The following is a 20,332-nucleotide window of genomic DNA, read 5'->3' on the forward strand; positions in this document are numbered from 1 at the left end:
TGGTACCAATGTAATGACAAGAGAGGCTGGGAAATGTAGGGGCCCATATGGAATATTGGGTAAGCGTTACCATCAGCCATGGCTGACAACCCAGCCTTGCTGGGTGTTGTGTAGTTCTGACTAGGTGGTGGATGCAATTCTGATCCCACACAGGAGAGGCTGTTTGGTAACACAGAGTCCTCAAAGATGCTTTCCAGATGCCAGGTGATTCCCACATGGGCTGCTCCGGGACATGGTTCTGTGTTGTGTATATGTATGTGGAGTTGGGGAGTGGAAGATCGGGGGGGGGGGGGGCGGGAAAGGTCATAGACTCTTTTGAGAAACTGATGAAGAAACACTCCTAGTCAAACACATATCCAAAACACTGAGGTCTCCCTTCAGTTTTGGAATTGGAGCCCTAGGTGAAGAACCACCTGCCCTCCGTACTCCCCGTGCCTCAGTGAGAACCTGTGTGTATAATCCCTTCTAACAAGACCACTTAAGTCCCACAGTCAGGTGGGTTCTTCCCCAGGCAGAGAGAACACACAAGCCCCTTAAGAAGATGAAAACTGGCTTTTACTTTTCTTAACAGATCTGTTTGTTCCTGTGCTGATCTTTGCTATAATAAAACTAGACAGTGTTGAATTCAAGGAAATATGATGGAATTGAAATAACACTCAGGTTCTATCGTTTTCAAACAGGATTTTGCCAAGAGCTAAGAAGCAGGAAAGGTGGTGACATCCATTTAAGGAGTTGTCTTCACGGCGGTGATAACATCCCCTGACAAAATACTGTTGGATGGGTGATGGGTACCTGAGATCCATCAACCATTTGCTCTACTGCTGTGTATGACTGAACATTTCCACAATAAAAAGTATAAAATGCACACAGACATGCACAGAAGCACCTGGATATATCTCTTTTGTTATTTTTTACATAAAATTCTTCTCAACGCTTAATGTTTTTCTAATGCTTTCACCCCATATTTATCTGCCTGAAGGGCTAAAATATGTTCAATCTATTTCAGGACATTTCTGTATTTTCTTACAAAAAATTTTCACTGGGAAAATATTAATCACTTATGAATCCATTATTCATATGCATTGTGGAAGTCAATATACATTGTGAAAGACCTCAGTAGTCAGTTGTAGCCAAGACTTGTAAGATTTAAGTATTTTATTCATAAGCTTTAATGATGCCCAAGATTTACAAACACATAGCTGAAGAGGACATTTTAGTAGATAAGTCACGTTTTTTCAACACCACAGTAGTTTGCTAAATTCTCAATAGATTAAAATTGAACCCAGACCTGATTATGTCATTTAAAACCTTCCTTTCTGCAATCAAAGTCATCAGCAATTTCTATTTCAAACAATAACAAAGAACATGCTTGAAACTAGACAAGTATAAAAAGAGTTTTCTTATACTCCTAACTGATATCAAAAATGGTTTGGTCAGCCTGAGAAAATCTGAAAAGCTTCCCTTTATAGAGAGTACTGTGGATAAGAGAGTGACCTTAGGGACCGACTAACTGGGTGGGATCCTGGCTCTGCCACTTACCAGCTATGTGACCTTGGCAAGTTCTTTAACCTCTCTGTGCCTCAGTTTCATCATCTGTAAGATAGGGATAATAACAGTAACTACTGTTATGAAGTTAAATGAGTTTATACACATAAAGCACATAGAATGACACCTGGCACATACTGAGCACTAAATGATGAAGTTGTTATTGTCATTCCCATACAATAAGTGAGAGTAGGCAGGCCTTGTTATCTCTGTTCGTCTGGAGAAAAGTACAGACAAAGGTCCTGGAAAGGTCCCAACCCCGGAACTAAGTAGAAATCTATGTATCCTAGGGCAGGAGGCATCACATGTTTCAACGATGTGATAGCTATGATTTGGGAATACAGAGAATAATTATAAATCCATTTCAGTCATTAGCCAGCAGAGAAAATGGGAGTGAAAAGCAGTCCTGTTGTCTGCAACGGTATGGCACAAAGTGGCTTCACTTCAGAATGACGGGCTAAATAAATAGGCACACATACTTACCTTCCCACTGGCCCCAAATCCTAATGAAGTAACCATAAAGACATTGACAAGGGAATCACAACATAACAGTGATAAGTAGGGCTGAGGGATATAGTCTATTTAAATGCTGGCCACTTTCCAGAAGATGAAGAGAAGGCAGAGGGAATTATATGATACAACAGACCACAGCCGAGCTAAACACTTCCCAGAACACGCAGAGCCAAAGGCAGGCAGAGGGACAGAGCCTTTTTTCCTGGAGGAGCTGTATAAACACCTGGCTTTGAGTCAGCAGGTACAGAAGTAAGGAGTGGGAAATAGGTTCATCAACTTGATCTCCATACTTCTGATGGTTGGTCACTTAATCAGCTAACTCCTCCTATGGCAAAAGGACTGCTGGAAAAACAGGAACCTTTTCTCAATTACCTATATATATATATATCATCAACCCAGTCCTTCACTGATAAGGATCATCAGACAGTAGACTTAAAAAAACAAAAATGAAAAACAAACACAAAAACCAAAAAACCCCTAACAACCAGAGGACACAAAAGGACACCTAGGATGAAAAGCAGATTGGACTCCAGAAGAAACACAGATTTTGTCCCTGATAAGAAATTTTAACTGGTATCCTTAGAGAGATATCAGATAATGCACCCTTAAAACAAAAGCAAGCAAACCATAAAGGAGGCAGAGGAAGAATTCTTGAAAATAAGAAATATGATTGCTAAGATGAAAAACAAGGGAAAAATAAAATGAGAGTGGAGTAGGGTGCAGGAGATATGCACACACATTTGCTTATATATTTTAAAGTAAGCAATAGAAGAATAAATCAAAAACCAATAAAAATGTTACTATGTGGTACAGAGTAAACAAGGGCATGGAAGAAAAGCCATTCATTCTCTCAATCTACCTTGCTTTATAGTTTTATCTTTAGGACTAAGTAAATATTTTGTACAACTAAAAAAAGAAAAGTAAATCAAAAAGAAAACAATCCCTAAAAATAAAAAAAAAAACAGAAAAATTAACCTAAACTATCAAATAGTGTGGCATAACCACACAGAGAAGGATTATTTCAAGTTGAAAACAGTATTTTTACTGTAACTCTTTGGTGTTACTGCCAACGAAGGAGAACAGACACAAATATAAAATCAAAGAAACAAAAATCCTTTAACGATTCATCTGATTTTGAGATATTAGCCTGAAATCATGATTTACCTTTTTCTTTCCAAAATGTACATGTTTACTTTACTAAAAAGACCTAGAAAGATTCACATCTCAGTTGTAATGAATGTCCCTAATACTATTTCCCACCCCCAAAACCAGAGCTCCTTAAAGAAATGGCTGATTCTAGATCTGGGGTCAGAAACAAAAAAGATAAGCCAAGAATTCTTATCAGGCCAGGCAGCAAGGAATTCTTCTAATGTGACTCCTGTCAAAAGGACTCAGACTCAACCTGAAGAATAAGCTGTATTAATGGCCAATAATGGGACAATTTAAGCATACTAAATAAATAAATGCAAACTCTCCTAGAACAAAATTCATTAAATATATAAAAATTAATGAGCTTGGACTTGGCAATGACTTCCTGGATAAAACACCGAAGCATAGGCAACAAAAGAAAAAAACAGACAAACTGAACTCATCAAAATTAAAACTATTGTGCACCAAAGGACACTATCAACAGAGTGAAAAGGCAACCCACAGAATGAGAGAAAATGTATGTAAATTATACCTCTGAAAGGGGATTAATATCCAGGATATATAAGATCTACATACAACTCAAAATAAAAAACAAAACAGAAACAAAAACAAAAACCCCAAACCAAACAATCCAGTTTTAATACGGGCAAAGGACGTGACTAGAAATAAACAAATGGCTAACAAACACATGAAAAGATGCTCAACATTACTGATCATCAGGAAACTGCAAATCAAAACCACAATGACATACCACCACAAATCCATTAGGGTGGCTATTATAAAAAGAAAAAAACCACACAGAAAATAACATGTTCTCAAGGATACTGAAAAATTGGAACCCTGGGCATCACCAGTGGGTATATAAAACGGTACTGTCGCTGTGGAAACAGTACAATGGTGCCTCAAAAAATTAAATGTATAATTACCATAAGATCCAACAATTTCACTTCTTGATATATACACAACAAAAGAAGTGAAAGCAAGAACTTGAACAGATGTTTGTACGCCGACGTTCATAGCAGCATTATTCATAACAGCTAAAAGGTGGAAATAAGACGAATGTCCATCAATGGATGAGTGTAAACAAAATTTGGTACCACCATAAAATGGGATATCATTAAGCCTAAAAAGGAAGGAAATTCTGATACATGGTTCAACATGTTCATCCACGTGGCAAGCTACTTCTCTAACTTGTCAGGCCACTGTTCTACAGAAACCTGCAGTGGCGGCAGTATCTGGGTACTTAAGTGCTACAGGGAAGAAGGCAGAGATCATGGTCCCTACTTCCAAAGTCACAGCTAGGTAACAGGATCATCAAACACTCTGTTTCTCAAGCTCAGGTGGAGAGTGAAGAGGACAGGTGGGTGGAGAGTACAGTGCTGGTGATTTCTCTGGGGAGCCTGTCCTTTATCTTTTATATCTGTTTACAGCATCTTTCACTACGTGCACCCACACGCATGCACACCTAATTTCTGTTGTCAAATATGTTCATCTGTTCTTCAGTGTCAGGTTTTGCAACTTAATTTACTTGCCAAAATTAATGATCAAGCGTAGATGAACCTTTCGAAAAAGATATATAAATGGCCAATAAGCATACAAAAAGATGCTCAGCATCATTAGCTGTCAGGGAAATGCAAGTTAAAACCATGATACCACTTCACAGCAACTGAGATGGCTTTCATAAAAAAGACAGACAATACCAAGTGCTGGTGAGGATGTGGAGAAACTGGACTCCTCATATACTGCTTGTGGGAATGTAAAATGGTGCAGATACTCTGGAAAGCAGTCTGGCAGTACTTCAAAAGGTTAAAAATAGAATTACCACATAACCGAGCAATTCCACACCTACGTATACACCTAAGAGAAATGAAAAACATGTCTAGGCAAAAAACCTGTATATGAAGTTTACTATTCATAATCGTAAAAACGTGGGGACAACCCAAATGTCTATCAACTGATGAATGAACAAAGAAGACGTAATTTAGCAGCCATCCAATGGGATATTATTCAGGCATAAAAAGGAATGAAACATTGATACACGCTACAACACGTATGTGCCTTGAAAACGTTATGCTAAGTGAAAGAAGACAGACACAAAAGGCCACATACTACAGGACTGCATTAATATGAAACATCCAGGATAGGCAGATCCATTGAAACAGAAAGTAGATTAATGGTTGCCTAGGGCTGGGGGATGAGAAGAATAAGGAATGAATGCTAATGGGTACAGGGTTTCTTTTTAGAGTGATAAAAACATTCTAAAATTGATTATGGTGGTGGCTGTAGAATTCTGAATGTACTAAAAATCACTGAATCATATATTTTAAATGGATGAATTATAGAGTATGTGAGTTATATTTCAATAAAGCTGTTATAAAAGAAAAAAAAAACATGAACCACTCCATAAACAATTCCCTCTTCAAAGAAAAAAATACAGAATATTTTCTCTCCTCTCCAGTCTGTAACAATGTAAATCTAAATCTACCCTTGATAATGTGGAGACGCCACAGGAAATTCTTCAGGGAGATTAGTGAAGTTATTGTCTGTGAAGTTCAAAGCCCAATCATTTCCATGCTCTTTGTCAGTTCAAAATGACACAAGCCATATTTAGAAATGCGCTCCAGAAAAATGCTTTGAAGAATTTTATTCTCAACATTCATGAATTTAAAATATCTATCCAGGCAAGAGAAAATGCCCGAAAGATTTAGTTCTTTGTTCTCTGAGTCCTAGGACTCTACTTTTTTGGCTCCCCTTATCTGTTATCACACTAAGAAGAGTGAGGCAATGCTGACTGAGGAGATGTTAGCTCTCCTAAGCTCCACTCTTGTCCCCCTGGCCATTCTTAGTGGCCTCTTTGAGCCACTCGTCCCCTGACAGACCTGAAGCACTATGGTTCCCCCAGAGTTCTATGCTGTGCCTTGTCTGTTTCTATTATCAACATATTCTCCCTGGGAGGATCCCCAAATCCATCTCTCTAGCCCAGATCTTTCTCCTGTGCTCCTGATCCCAAATATTCAACAACCTTCCGGACAGGTCCTCAAATCAAGTGCCCACAAACAACCCTCCCCGTCTTCCATTGCTCCTTTCCTGTCTTAGTGAACGTCATCGCCGCCTACCTACTGGATCCACCATCTCTACCTGTGAGCCAGACGCCTGGGTGCTATCCTCTACTCCTCACTCCCCTCTACAGCCACTTAATCATTTAGTCGTACCCTTCCTGCCTCCTTAATAGCTCTCTTTTCTCTTCAATCTTTATTGGCGATCCAGAGTTCTGATCTTCTTTTCCTCTTGCTGGAATTACACAGGAGCCTCCTTCCAAACTCCTGGACGGCTCCATTCTGGTTGCTGTGTCATTGTTTTAGAGCCAATTTAATTATCTACTCTGCTGCTTAACATCACTTACGGCTGTCCACAACGCTTCCCAGCTGTCTTCCCCCACCCCACTGCCCACCCCTGTCCAGGTCTTGCTTGTGCCATCTTCCCTCTTACCATCTACGTGCTCAGTTCCCTCTGCCTGGAAAGCTCTCCTGGTTTATTCTCACTTCTCTTGGATGTCTAACTTAGAAATCACCTCCTCTGGGAAGCCACCTTGGCAAAAAGTGAGCTAGGAGTCCCTCTGTGTGCTACTGTACCACACTGTTTTTGGCCACGTCTTAGCATTATCTTTACTGTATTTAACATACTGCATCACACTACCAGTTTGCGTGTTTCCCTACCACCTCCAACGCTCGGGATCATGGAGCTCATTCAAGATATTCAAGAGTGCTAAGTACACTGCAAACATTCAACAGGTATTTGATGAATGATGAGTACATCCTCAGTATTTATTTAATGGTGATTTTTATACAGTCAGTGTTGCTGCCCACAGAGGCAGTGGTTAAGTGCTAGAAATAAGGCTCTGCTTAAAAAAAAAAACCAAAAAACCAAAAACAAAAACAAAACTACTGATGACATGTCATGTTCACACAAGCACTCCTCAACAAAACAAACCATTTATCAAGCGCCGACAATCTGTCAAGCATTAAACCATGCTTTAGCTACATAATCTCATTTAATCCTTGCTAGAACCCTAAAATAAAAACAGCTGACATGAACCAAGTGGGTATTCAATACTAGGCTTTGTGCTATGCACTTTACATGTTATTATCTAATTTAATTCTCTCCATGACCCTGTGAGGTAGGTGAAGCATCTAAAGAGGTTAAGTGAGTTTTTCAAGTTCTTGCCACGTGGCTAAGGTAGGAGTCACCAAGAGAACTGGGTTTGGGGCCTGGCCGTCTGCTGCCAGAGGCGGAGCTCTCCACCGCACTATCCCACCTCTGTCAAATATCTAGATGGCAACATTCTGTTTATCACTCTTAGAGAATATGGCTTAAAGCTGTAGTCTTGGAAGTGACAGGAAGTTGAGCTGGAGTAATGAAAAGTAAAGAGATTTCTCTTTAGGAGATCATACCCATATCTATTCTTGATGACACCCACATTCAACTCTGGTCAAGACCCCTCTCTCCCTCCCTCCTTCCCTCCCAGGACTAGACCCATGAGACATCTCCTCAGGTCCTTCAAACTATACTTAGTCATCCTTCCACTCCCTGCTCCTCTTGCTGTATTTACTGTCTTGGTTAAAGGCACCTCCAACCATGAGCCTAAACCCAAGATGTTGCCCTACGTGGGCCCTGTCCTGGTCCCTTTGCTTTCTATCCCTTACATTCAATCCCACCAATTCTGTTCACCTGGTCTACAGCAACTGCTCCATAAATGTTAGCTATTGTTACTGCTACATGCAGTAGCCTCTAAATGCCTCTCATTTTCTTCTTTATACATGCAGTAGTCTTCTGGAGCAAGCAAGACAGGACTGAGAGAGAATGCTTGCCGTGAGGACCAGAAGCCAAGCTGTCAGATGTTCAGACCCAGCTCTTTCAACTGAAGTACGCAGAAGGGAAGATGTACCTCAGCGTTGGAACCCAACATTGTATTTTATTCCATTTTACAAAAGTAGAAGTCAGCATTCAATCCTTTAACACAGTGGTTCTCAACAAGTGGAGAGAGGATACTTCACACACATACACACACATGCACCCACCTCAGGGGACATTTGGCAATGTCTGGAAACATTTTTTGGTCATCACAACTGGGGCAAGTGCTAGGGGGTAGAGGCCAGAAATGCTAACTATCCTATGATGCACAGGGCATCTCCCTCGTTCATCCAAAGACAATTACCCAACCCAAGATGTCCACCTTCCGTGTTCAAGTTACCTAATGTGTAAAAAGTTACTTCTCTCTGGGAAGAGGATACACACTTCCTACATAAGTTAAGCTATCACAGGTCCACAATACAGTAAGAGTTATCATGGGAAAACAAGTGGTAAATGCTAAACAGTGGCTTAAAAAGCAAACACCATTATGAGTTCAGGGGAAGGAGAATACCACAAAGGCTGAGGCACTCTTCAAAGATCTCAAAGAGCAGACAGGGCTCTTTAGTCCCCTCCGAGCCTGCCAGTCAAGGCTCCCACTAAGTGACCAGAACCCACCTTTCCAGCCTTACTTGGAACAGGTCCCTTCAGCCTATCCTCTGCTTCTGCCAGACTGTTCACCCAGGACAGCAGCTAGGCCACGACGTCCCGCTCCTACTGTTATAATGGAGAAAACCTCTCACCTACTGCACAGAAGCCCTGCCCTCCTACTGAGCAACACCACACCACACCAAGGGTAAGGAGGACTCGTCATCATCTCAACCCAATCATAAAATCAGGTTCCTGTGATTCCTACAGGAAAGAGGTAGCGAAAAGACTAAGGTGGAAAATGTTTTAAATGGCTCAGGCCCTAAGGCCTTGTCCTCTGCCACCCCAAATCAGTGCTTAGCAGCAGCCAGCCAGGAGCTGCCTCATTTCCTGTAGTTGCTCGGTAAAAATAGGAAGTGGGGGAGGAAGTTCGCAAAGCAGAAACAAAAGTAATCACTGCCTAGCTTCCTGAACACAAATCACTGAGCAGGGAGGGTATCATTAAAACATCAAAATGGAAAGGCAGGCATGGAGAGCCAAAGCCAGAGCAAAGGAAGTGACACTTCTGGGTCCACCAAGCCCAGATTATTTCTGTGCCCAGGAGACTGCCCCCAAATAAAAATATGTGCAAAACTGAACACTAGCCTATTATACGAACACAGTTTCCATGGAACTAATGTTAATTAGTTAAAGAATGTTAATTTAAAGAATCATGCAAAAACTCCGGAAACATTAAAGTTCTATCGGAGTAAAACATGTCAGTGAAAAAGTTTTAAGGAGGCCAAGATTATTTTTTTTTCTGTTCAAGAAATGACTACTAAAACTACTGTTAATGCAAAACAAAAACTTACTGAATAACTGATCAGTTGACAAAATCCGAAGTTCATGTATCCTAAAGTGAGCTATGAAAACTCAAGGACATAGAAAAAAAAAAACCCTACTAAATAGAAACTCTAATCAATGTTCGAATTTACAATAGTTAAAATAAAGATGTTACTATACCCACCCCACAGCAACACCTTGAACCCTGTGAATGGTGCCTGAGTGTTCCAGGAACCCAGGATATCAGTGCCTGCGGTCAAGGAGCTTCTGGTCTAAGAGGGGAACTAACTGTCTCCACACGTGATGTCTGACTGTCTCCTGTCCTGACACTTGCTCTGTAACACTGTAACATTTATCACCACAAAACAGGACATTCCTCTACAATAACAAAGCAAGTTGTCATTAGTGGGTCTGAAGAGCTTTTTTTATTTAGTAATCTACAAACAACTGATAATTTAAGCAGAAGAAAAAAATTTTCTAACCATAAAGTCAACAGAGTTGAAATTCAGTTTCAAAATAGCACAGGCAAAATAAAAAATAAAAAAAAAAAAAAGGCCAAATGTGTTACATAGTCATATAGATGAAGGGCAATTTTGTTTAAATTGAGGGTATTTTGGGGGTGGGGAGAGAAAGGAAGATCAAAGACTAGTTTATTTTTTTTAAGTTTATTTATTAATTTTGAGAAAGAGAGTGCAGGAGAGGCAGAGAGAGGGGGAGAGAGAGAGAGAGAAAATCCCACACTGACTCAGCACTGTTAGCACAGAGCTGACACGGGGCTTGATCCCATGAACTGTGAGATCATGACTTGAGTCGAAACCAAGAGTTGGACACTCAACCAACTGAGGCACCCAGGCGCCCCAAGACTAATTTATTTTTGTAAACAGCATATCAATAAGTAGAAAAGTCAATGAAATGGATGGTAATCACCATATATTCAGTTTCATACCAAGAAAAATGGTGAAAATTTAATGGGAAAAAAAATCCATTATGGGTCCTCATGAGGAGAGATCTAGCTAGGTATTGAATTTTTTCGTAATAAATCAACCTACTGTATCCTAAGACTTGTGTTTAGTCTTATAAAATCAAAAGAGTAACTCAAAAGCTGTTGCCTTTAAAACAAAACAAGGATAGAAATTTTGAAAGAATTTTATTAGAGGAACACTCTGAGCCAAAAAAACTTTATTCAACAGAAGTCTTCAAAAGAAGGAAAAGCAGGGGGTGGGGGCAGCTGGCAAAGCCTTGCCAAGAAAAGGTTTATCTACAAATAACTACCACACATCACCAAAGGATAAATAAAGTTAGCTCTGAAACTTCTGAGAGAAAGTCTGCTCAGGTAACACCAGGTTTTTATTTATAAACTAAAATGGTTTGGGGCCATTAAAATTTTTCACATCAGGGGCACCTGGGTGGCTCAGTCGGTTAAGCGACCAACTCTTGATTTTGACTCAGGTCATGACTCACGGTTCATGAGTTTGAGTCCAGCATCTGGCTCCGTGCTGGCAGCGCTGAGCCCGCTTGGGGATTCTCTCTACATATCCCTCTGCCCCTACCCTGCTTGCACGTGCTCTCTCTCAAAATAAATAAACATTAAATAATTTTTTTAAATAAAAAGTATTGAAAAAAATTTTTTCACATCAAATGCAGCTGAGCACTATGAAAACATTCACAACAACAAATTTTGCCCATGACAGAAATTCGGATATAAGTCAAGGAGAATGACCTAAAGTCCATCTTTTTTCTAAACTGAAGTATAGTTGACTAAAGTCAATCATTTTTTAAAAAACACAAGCACTGATGTAATTTTTTGAACCCAAATTGTTAAAATGGTCCCCCAAATCTACATCTATTAAAAACCTCTAGTTTATTTTTATTAGTATATTACGTGAAAAAGCCTTGATCAACACTCAGCTCTGTTTGAGCCTAGTTTTAGCAGCTGTTATTCGCAAAGTTTCCTAACATAAAAGCAAGTTGAACTAATGAAAATTGATGTGCCCATTAGAAAGTGATTTAAGAAAACTTAATAGTGCTACTCATTCTTAACAATCTGCACTGTGGAACCTATTTAAAATTAACCTCAAATGGGGAAAAACAAGTATTTATCAAGAAACTCATATACAAATGGGTAAACCAAACTGTAATCTATAAATTATTTCTCTTACTATGGAGAGGAATTACACAAATGTTAGATAAATATGCTTCAGATTCAGGACCGTTTCTGAAAATTTAAGGCACCCTTGAAAAATTTTATCAGTGGACAATTACCCAGCTCCTGCCTCCAAGCTGGGAACACTGCCTTCAATTCTGCACACCCAGCAAGCCTTCCCAACTCTCAAAAAGAACCACAAGTCAGAGTGAAGGCAGAGGGACCCCATTCTACCTCACAAAATCCCAGCAGGTCAAATAATTAGGAGTGAGGACATTTAAGAAGCCTCCTCTCCATCCCTCCCATTCTCCCCAGGCAGGGAAGACAGCGCTAGAGCAGGCCTGCAGTGGCTTACCACCAGACTGACTTCCAGGCTCTGCCACTTCTCCAGGCCATGAGCCCTCACATACTCGAGCATTTACTGAGGCCCTACTATGTGCACGACACCGCTCCAGGCACTGGGGATACAGTGATGAATGAAACAGACACAATTCCTGTTCTTGAGGAGCTTCCAACCTAATGGGAGAAAAAGCTCATGCTTTTACCTTGTAGGTAAGATGCTCCAATACAAAGAGATTTCCTGGAAACAGGCACTGACAAAGCGCAAGTCAAGTCGTTATCGCTATGGGTCTGGGAGTCAGACTGACCTAGATATGCATCTTTGTTCTCAGTAATTACCAGTTGAGTGAATGGCACTTACTAATCTACGCCTCAGTTTCTTTGAACTCTGTGCCTCAGTTTCTTCAGTCCAGTGGGGAGGCCTAAATCCATAAACCACAGTACCTGGCACAGCTTGAGTCTCACTCAGGAACTGCAGCTATCCGCTCGGCACCAGTCTGGGCACCAGTCAGAAAGAAGCATTTTATCTTCTGGTGAAATTCTTCATACTGCCCTACTGTCAGTGAAAAAAGCAAACTTTTGCTCCTCAAAATACCACAGTTACAATATTTTTCAAAAATAGTACTTACCTTCCTGCTGCTCTGACCCCAACTCTCAAAGTCCTGGCAACAAACTAAGAGGGCTGCCCTGTGTCCTTCAGAGGGAAGGTCAAGGCTCCTCCCATTTCCCTGCTCACCACTCCCTCCCCTTCGGCCCCTAGCTGAAGGAAGATGAGCCAGGACAAGGCTGAAGAGGGGGACTGCCTCACATTATGAAGCACAGGGATGTGGCTGCATTCTCTGCTACTCTGAGACTCAGGGGCAGGACAGGTCTTTGGGAGCACGAGAGAGGGACCACTTTTGACTTCCCTGCCCAGGTTACCGCAACCTGCAGCACTTGAGTCTGGGAGCCGGGCCAGCTCTCCTCTGCCAGTTCTCAGGCATCCACCTCTAGGACCTGGGGGGTGGGGTAGGGGAAGACTCTGGGATTCCCAGGTTCCCCATCGTAATTACCATCTTGCTAGTACCTAATCCCAAAATTATTTCTAAAACGAAAATTTAGATTTTTTTTCCAGGTAATATCTAGATCTAATTCTGCACTCAAAAAACTATCCCATTAACACTCTTTGCAACTACCAATTTGAAAAAGCACATATCAGACTGTGGCCCAGACACAAGGGACATAGTCAAACAGTTTAAAAAAAAAAAAAAAGTGACAGCATCTAGGAATGAATCCTAGAAACAGACTCAGTAAATGTAGAGGCCTGTATCCAAGACAGTCACTGGCAGCACTGTCCACAGGCATCCACCTGGAAGTAGCCCACGTATTCTGCATTAAGGGATTCATTAAATAAATTACACAGGAACATCTACATCATGGCCATTTCAAAGATCAAGGTACATTTCATCAAACCTAGGATGTCATTTATAAATCATATCATTATTTTATACCTGCTAAGAGAAACTCTGCCATATAATGACGACCTGCCATCACATGCTATATCCCAATTTTAGGCTCCCTTCAGCCTCTTGCCTGTCTCATTTCTCTGTCTGTCTAGGGCACAGATCACCCTTGAAACAAGTCCCTGTGTTCCCTTTTCTCTCATTTCACTTTTTCTAGCAGTTGCCCATATTTAAGATCCACTGTTTGGATGAAACCATCCTGGGCCCCTTCAGTTCCCAGAGCCTGTCGTGAGCTCCTGCAGCCTCCACTGCCATTGCTTTTTGTTAGCTTCCCTTTCTGCATGAACTGCAAGTGCGCAGCAACAGGCTGGCCCCATCTTCACATGCACCGCAGTGCACAGTACAAGGCCACAAGGCCACACCACCACCACCACTACCACCACCACCACCACCACCAAACACATCGGTCAGGAACTGTTCTAAGGACTTCACAAGTACTGACTCATTTACACCTCACTGTAACTCCGGGAGATAGCTAATGCTGCCTCTCCCATTTTCAGACAGGGTAAAATGGGGAAAACAGAGGCTGTGTGACTTAGAGATTAATGACTAGTAAGTGGCAGAGGCAGGAACGGAACCCAAGCAGTCTGGATAGAGTCCTTGTTCTCAACATCTATGCTACATTCCCCCTCTTAATGACTGCTACATACATGGCAAACATTTAAAAATTTGCTTTAACTTTTAATTGAAAATATAATACACACATACAGTGAAAAGGAAATCACACAAAAGAGTATGTGAGAAAAAGCTAGTTCAGTCTAACAGCCTAGATTTCTTGGGCTTCATCCCAAAGGCAACCACTGTTTCTTTTCTATCATTCCAGGAATTTTTTTCTACACTTAGAAACCTATTTCATGGGGCGCCTGGATGGTTCAGTTAGTTAAGAATCCAACTCTTGATCTCAGCTCAGGTCTTGATCTCAGGCTTATGAGTTCAAGCCCCATGTTGGGCTCCGTGCTGGACATGAAGCCTACTTAGGAAAACAAAAAACAAAACATTTCATGTGTACCTCTCTCTCTCTCTCTTTTTTTTTTTTTTTTTTTTTTTTTTTTTTACACAAATGGGCCCATATACAGTGTTCTGCATCTTGCCTTTTTCACTGAATGGCATTTCTCCAAGCTTGATGCATATCTGCACCTGCACCCTTTTTTATTCAATGCTAAGATACACATATTTTCACATTTTAACCCAAGATGGTTCATAAAGTCAGAGGATCTTGATGGGCGTGGACTTCATCAGGAAATACATGAGTCAGAAAGGCTTTTAAATGTACAAAAGATACCAAGTGTTAGCCTTGCAGAGATGTGCAGACTGAATCACCCACCAGGCAGAGACCAACCAGCTGACCTTCCACATGTCACTTCTCCTGTAATATACCTCTCTACTTCATGGGGTTGTTGTAAAGACTAAACAAGGTAATATACACAAGACACATGGCACCAAACCTGGCTACCACAGTGAGTCTAAGGGATTAACATAATACCTGACACATTGTTAGTGCCCAATAAGTTACATATTGTTCTTAATTGTTTCTTCAAGAGCTGGCTCCACTTTCCTCTCCAATCTCATTTCCCTCTACTTCCTTATTCGTACCTGCCTACCCTTTACCCTAAAACTCTATAGCTCACATACCTCAGCCTGCTCACCTCTACACCTTTGTGCCTGTCATGGCCCTCCCTAAAAGTCCTTTCCCCTCACTGTGGTGCCGAACTAACGTTCTCCCACAGTATGCAGCTCAAGCCCATCCTCCAGGGAATCTTCCCTGACAACTGCAGGTGGATTCTCTGGAGGAACGGTTTGGGAAAATTGTATCTATCATGGCTACCCCTTTTGGTTCTAGGTGTTGTCAGTGCACCCAGGAGCAAGCTGGTCCAGGGCAACTGATTCAGGTCACCTAAACTCAAAGATGACTATGTATGAACCAGAGGGCTAGTTACTAAATTTATAAATACCCATGAAAGCTAATATTTACTGAGCACTTACCAGATGCCAGGCAGCAAAAAGGAAAGTACTACTATTATCCCCATTCTACAGAAGGGCAAACAGAGATTAGCCAGCACCCCAAGACCAGGATCTGATCCAAGCAGTCTGCATATGGAGCTCTCAGCCATTCATAATCTCTCGTTGGCAGGAAATCTCCATGTGAAGCCATGTTCTAATCAGAAGGTATCAGGAGAATGGAAGCAAAGGAAGGGAAAGATTCTCCTGGGTAGGGGCATCAACAGAGGTGCACCCATCTGCTTGATGGCTCACTGAAGGACTGCACACAGCTCCTCTGGCCAGAGTCCCCAGGCAGTCCTACAGACATATCACCAAATTCCTCTCTTGGATTCACCACCCCAATTTCCACAGACAGCATCCCAACCCTCTCCTAGAAATGCAGTCTTTCTTCTGAGGATACAAAATTAAGTTTAAGCAATTCTGGCTACAAACACATTCCAATCATGCCTTCTTGGGGTTATAGCTGGGTCATTTTGGTTGAACTTAAAGTTTTCCCTGAAATTCTCCAAACTACACTTACAAAAATGTCTCTTGGTTTACATCTTTTCTATAGACAGCTCTTTTATTCTCATTTCATTCACAGATGATCACTGATTCGTTCAACAAACACTTGATTGTTCCCAGAACACTGTGTTCTAGGTCCTGGAGATAACAGCAGTGAACAGGACAGGCAAGATCTCTGAAACCTGGTGGAGCTTATCATGTGTCCCCCACTTCTAGGCACTTATGACACTTTATGGCAATTGCTTATTTGGCCTTCTTGTTCAGGCTGTGCCTTTCAGCTCTGTATTCCAATTTTCCACAACAGTAACTGGCCCACACTGTGAGTACTTCATAAATGTGAGTTGACTAAATTAATCAATAAAAGCACTGGGTCTCATCTTTCTCATCCAGGGTGGGACCAGATTATGTCTGAAGTCCCTAAGAGTAAACATACAAAATCTAAATCATGTTAAAGGGACAGAAAGCAAACCGCAAATACAACTCCAATCAAGAAGGAAAATGGAATGAGATAGGTCCTTACAGTCATGAAAGACAGGCCACCTTGGGAAGCAGTGAAGGGCTCCCTCACCTGGAGAAAGCACAGACTGGAGAACATGACCAGGGGTCTGTTGGAGGTACGGAAATGACTTGCAGTAAAGTCTGAGTTGGGGTCAATGTATGGAGACAGGAGTGAGGGGGTGAAGTGGTTCTCTGCCTATATCTCATACTGGATGAGTGCAAAGAAGCACTGTTTTGGGGGAAAAGAGGTAGAGGCATGAAGCTAGGCCTTGGAAAATGCTCATAGACAGATGTGGGACGAGCACCAACAAAGACAAGTGAAAAACCAGTCACAAAGTTTAAGAAAAGGACTACAATAGCTCCAAGTCAAAAAGGTCAACCAAGAGGAGACTGACAACAGCAAGAAAATCTGGCTTACCATGCCAAATATTTATGGTCAAGGTCAAGGGAAATGAGTAAGCAGCAGCCACTGCATCTATCGATTGGGCCTCAAGAGCAGTTTCAATAGAAATAAACACATTTGAAACACAACCCCTCACTCATTCAGGCTCTTAGTGAACTTATACTAAGAGAAAAAGGCACCCCCCCCCCCCCTTCCCCGGCCCCACCATAACTCCAAAGTAAAGCTATTCCTTATTCAAACCAACATTCTTTGTCCAGAGAGGAAGGTCATCATTTTCCACTAAGGACGAAGTCTCAGGAGGGAAAGAAAGAGACTGGGCACCCAACCCATGGGATGCCCCAGCCGACTAGCTCTTACATATGATTATTTTCCTACAGTCTTGGAAGCACCACTTGACATAAAGCTTCTGGTGTATTAGGCTCCGGGATTGAAATAGAATAAACATTTAGTAAGATTTCAGCAGAATCATATGCAACTTGTTTAAATTTCTTTTTTAAAGGATGCTTAAAACATGCTGTCTTCCAAAAATCCAGAGATAATTTTAGATTGAAAAATCAAGGCTTGCCAAGGGAATCTGAGAGCTTTTCTATCTTGGTCTCCAATGCTAACCTACGTATTCGTGTGCAAAAATAGAGGAAGATTAGAATCTCAAATGCCAGACTGAAAAGTTGCCACAACAAACCTGAACTCTTCATATGGAGTTTGTTATCCTGTCAGCAAGAAAGCAATGAAACAATAAACTAAACTTTTCATTTTTAAAGAGAAAAAGAAAAGAAAAAAAAAAAAAAACCCACACCCAAACACGAAATATTTCCTAGCCTTGTAAAGGAAAATTATTAAGAAAAAAGAAAAGATACTGTGAACGAAATTTAAAAACGGTCTTCACAAAATCTACATATCAAATTTGTGAGTAGTGTCTTATAAACACATACTGAGAACTTCAGATCTAAAATATGATAAAATGGCAGTCATAGCTTATTCAATAAAATTGGGTCAACTAACCATTTGGAAAATATTTTCTATCTCACACCAAAACGAAATTTTGAGTAGCAATTTTTAAACCGAAATTTAAAAAATAATCATAATAAAACCATGAAATGAGAAGCAAAATGAATGGAAGTTTTTATAACACCGGGACGGAGAAGAATTTTTCCAACTTGTCAATAAAGGAAACAAATATAACCGATTTTTTACACGAAGGTTACCTTTGACCTCATTTGTAAATTTATCCTAAACCAATCAGACGATTCCTTTGGACAAAATTATCTTGTGATGTGACCAACTGGGAACAATCTACCTATGTACCAGCAGGGCTTTAAATTACGGTGTGCAATCAAGTCCACAGAAGTGACAATACAAGTGAAATGCGTTGTATTTACTGACATAACCAAAATGTTAGCAATGATCGTCACTGAGTGGCAGGCTGGCGGATGACTGTCATTTGAAAAAGTATTGTCACAACACTTTTTGTGTTGTCTTGAATGTGAGGAGAATGAATTGCTTTTATAATGGGGGTGACGGTGCGGGAACAAGCATTTTTCAAATGGGGGTCCCCCAACCTGAGTGTTCACCTGGCAAATTTTGTGAGGAGTATGAAGAGAATTCTTATCATGCCAACCAGGCGTGCTTCTTTGCTCGCACCGCGCGGAGCAGGAAGACACACCCCTGACCCTGCACTCGCCCCACAGGCGTGGGTCCCTTCAGCCCCCAGCCCTGCCGGGTCCCCGCAGAACCTCCCCCGGCCCGACTGCGCCAGCAGGCTCCGCGGGGCCGGAAAATCGTGTCCCTCGGTGGCCCCGCACGGCCGCGAAGGTGCGCGCAGCCGGCCAGGCAGCCGCGGGGCGGCGTGAGGGCCGCGTCCCCAGCCAGTCTCGGCGGACCCCGGACGCCCACAGGCCGCCGTGCCTCCGCGGACCGCTCCGCCGGCTTCCGGGAACGGGCGCCGGCGCCAGCCCGACCTCCCCGGCCCCGGGGGCCCGAGGGAGCGCCCCCCGCCCCTCCCGTCCAGCGTCTGCGGAGTACCCCGGCGCCCCCCGTCCCGGGCACGAGCCATGAGGCCCCTCCGGGCTTCCGTCCGCCCGGCCAGCGCCCCCAGAGCCCGGCGTCCTCCACAGCGGACGGGCAAGGGGCGGGAGCCCACGGCCCCGCGGCCCCGAGCGGAGCGGCTGTCCGCGAGCTCGTCCAGTCGCCAGTCCCAGCCCGCAGCCCACCGGCCACCCACCAGCCCGCCCGCCTGCGCCACGGAGTGCCCGCTCGCGCCCGTTCCTCACCTGCGACGCGCCCCGGCCCCCAGCACACCGCCCGGACCGGCTGTGTACACCGGAAGTGACGTCTCCAGGCCGGCCCCGCCCCCGCCCCAGGCGGACGCCGGAGTGGAGGCGGACCCGGGGGCTCGGAGCTGATCCCCGCTGCGCGAGCCGGGAGGGGGCGGCCCTGAGCTTCCTACCCCAGGCACCGAGGACCTCCCTGTGGGACGGCTAGGGTGGGGGCTAAAGACAGTCGGCCAGAGCCTGCAGGGCCACCCCTATCCTCCACTGTGGCTTGGCCTGTGGGCGGGAGGGGTTAGCGACGTCCTCACAGACTTATTATTGAAATAGATTACTCAAATAATGAGTGCTTACTGGATGCCACGTCCTGACAGGCACTGTAGGAACAGGGTAATGCCCTCACTCTCATTGGTTTATTCTCTAGTGGAAACACAATAAAATTGCCACAAATACGCACGATGAGATAGTGCCAATTGTGACAAGTGGTAGGAGGGGAAAGTGAAAGAGGGAGGGGGAGAGTTCCCTGACCTAGTGTAGGAGGGTGATCAGGGAATTATTTGCCCAGGAAATAGAACAGGAGTTGAGGCCCTAAAGGAGAGAAGGAAGAAACAACTTAGAGAAGCAGAGAGGAAAGCATGTTAGGGCAGAAGAAACAGCAGGTGTCTTCAATGTGTGTTCGAGAAACTAGGATAGTAAGATTTTGACTGAGAGCAATGGGAAACTAGTAAATTTAAAGCGAGGGATGATTTTACCATGCTTGTGCGTTTAAAGGGATTGCCTGGACTACAGTTGCAGAGAAGGACTATAGAGGGGGAGGCAAAAGGGGATGTAGATTTCTACACCCATGTTCATAGCAGCCTTTTTCATAATAGTCAAAAAGGTGGAGGCAGCCCAAGTGTTATTTGATGGATGAGTAGATAAAATGTGGTATATCCATGCAATGGAATACTATTCAGCCTTAAAAAGGAAGGAAATTCTGACATGCTACAAATGTATGAACCATGAAGCATTATGCTAATAAGCCACTCACAAAAGGACAAATATTTTATAATTCTACTTATAGGAGATACCTAGAATAAGCAACTCGTAGAGACAGGAAGTAGAATGGTAGTTGCCAGGGAATGGGGCGAGGGGAGCATGGGGAGTTTAT

General features: G+C 42.7%; 2 protein-coding genes across 4 annotated transcripts in view; one reads left to right on the forward strand and one right to left on the reverse strand.

Moving 5' to 3' along the window:
- Positions 1-19,268, reverse strand: part of GARRE1 (granule associated Rac and RHOG effector 1) — an 83,660-nt gene extending 64,392 nt beyond the window's left edge. The window contains exons 1-2 of one of the 3 annotated variants that reach the window (XM_019423379.2): positions 19,186-19,249; positions 1,540-1,593 (exon numbers count right to left, since the gene is read on the reverse strand). The gene's annotated coding sequence lies outside the window, so the exon portion shown is untranslated. Of the gene's footprint in view, positions 1-1,539; positions 1,594-12,636; positions 12,701-19,185 lie in introns of those variants that run through there. The other 2 variants (XM_019423380.2, XM_019423383.2) reach the window with 2 other exon arrangements.
- LOC109251545 (proline-rich proteoglycan 2-like) lies at positions 16,460-19,244 on the forward strand. The gene is made up of 2 exons (XM_019423269.2): positions 16,460-16,628; positions 18,604-19,244. The coding sequence occupies exons 1-2, from the start codon at positions 16,460-16,462 to the stop codon at positions 19,242-19,244; spliced, it is 810 nt and encodes a 269-aa protein (XP_019278814.1).
- Positions 19,269-20,332: the final 1,064 nt, after the last annotated feature.

Source organism: Panthera pardus, unplaced genomic scaffold (genome assembly GCF_024362965.1).
Source record: "Panthera pardus isolate Hobbes unplaced genomic scaffold, ASM2436296v1 HiC_scaffold_18, whole genome shotgun sequence".
Lineage (NCBI taxonomy): Eukaryota > Metazoa > Chordata > Mammalia > Carnivora > Felidae > Panthera > Panthera pardus.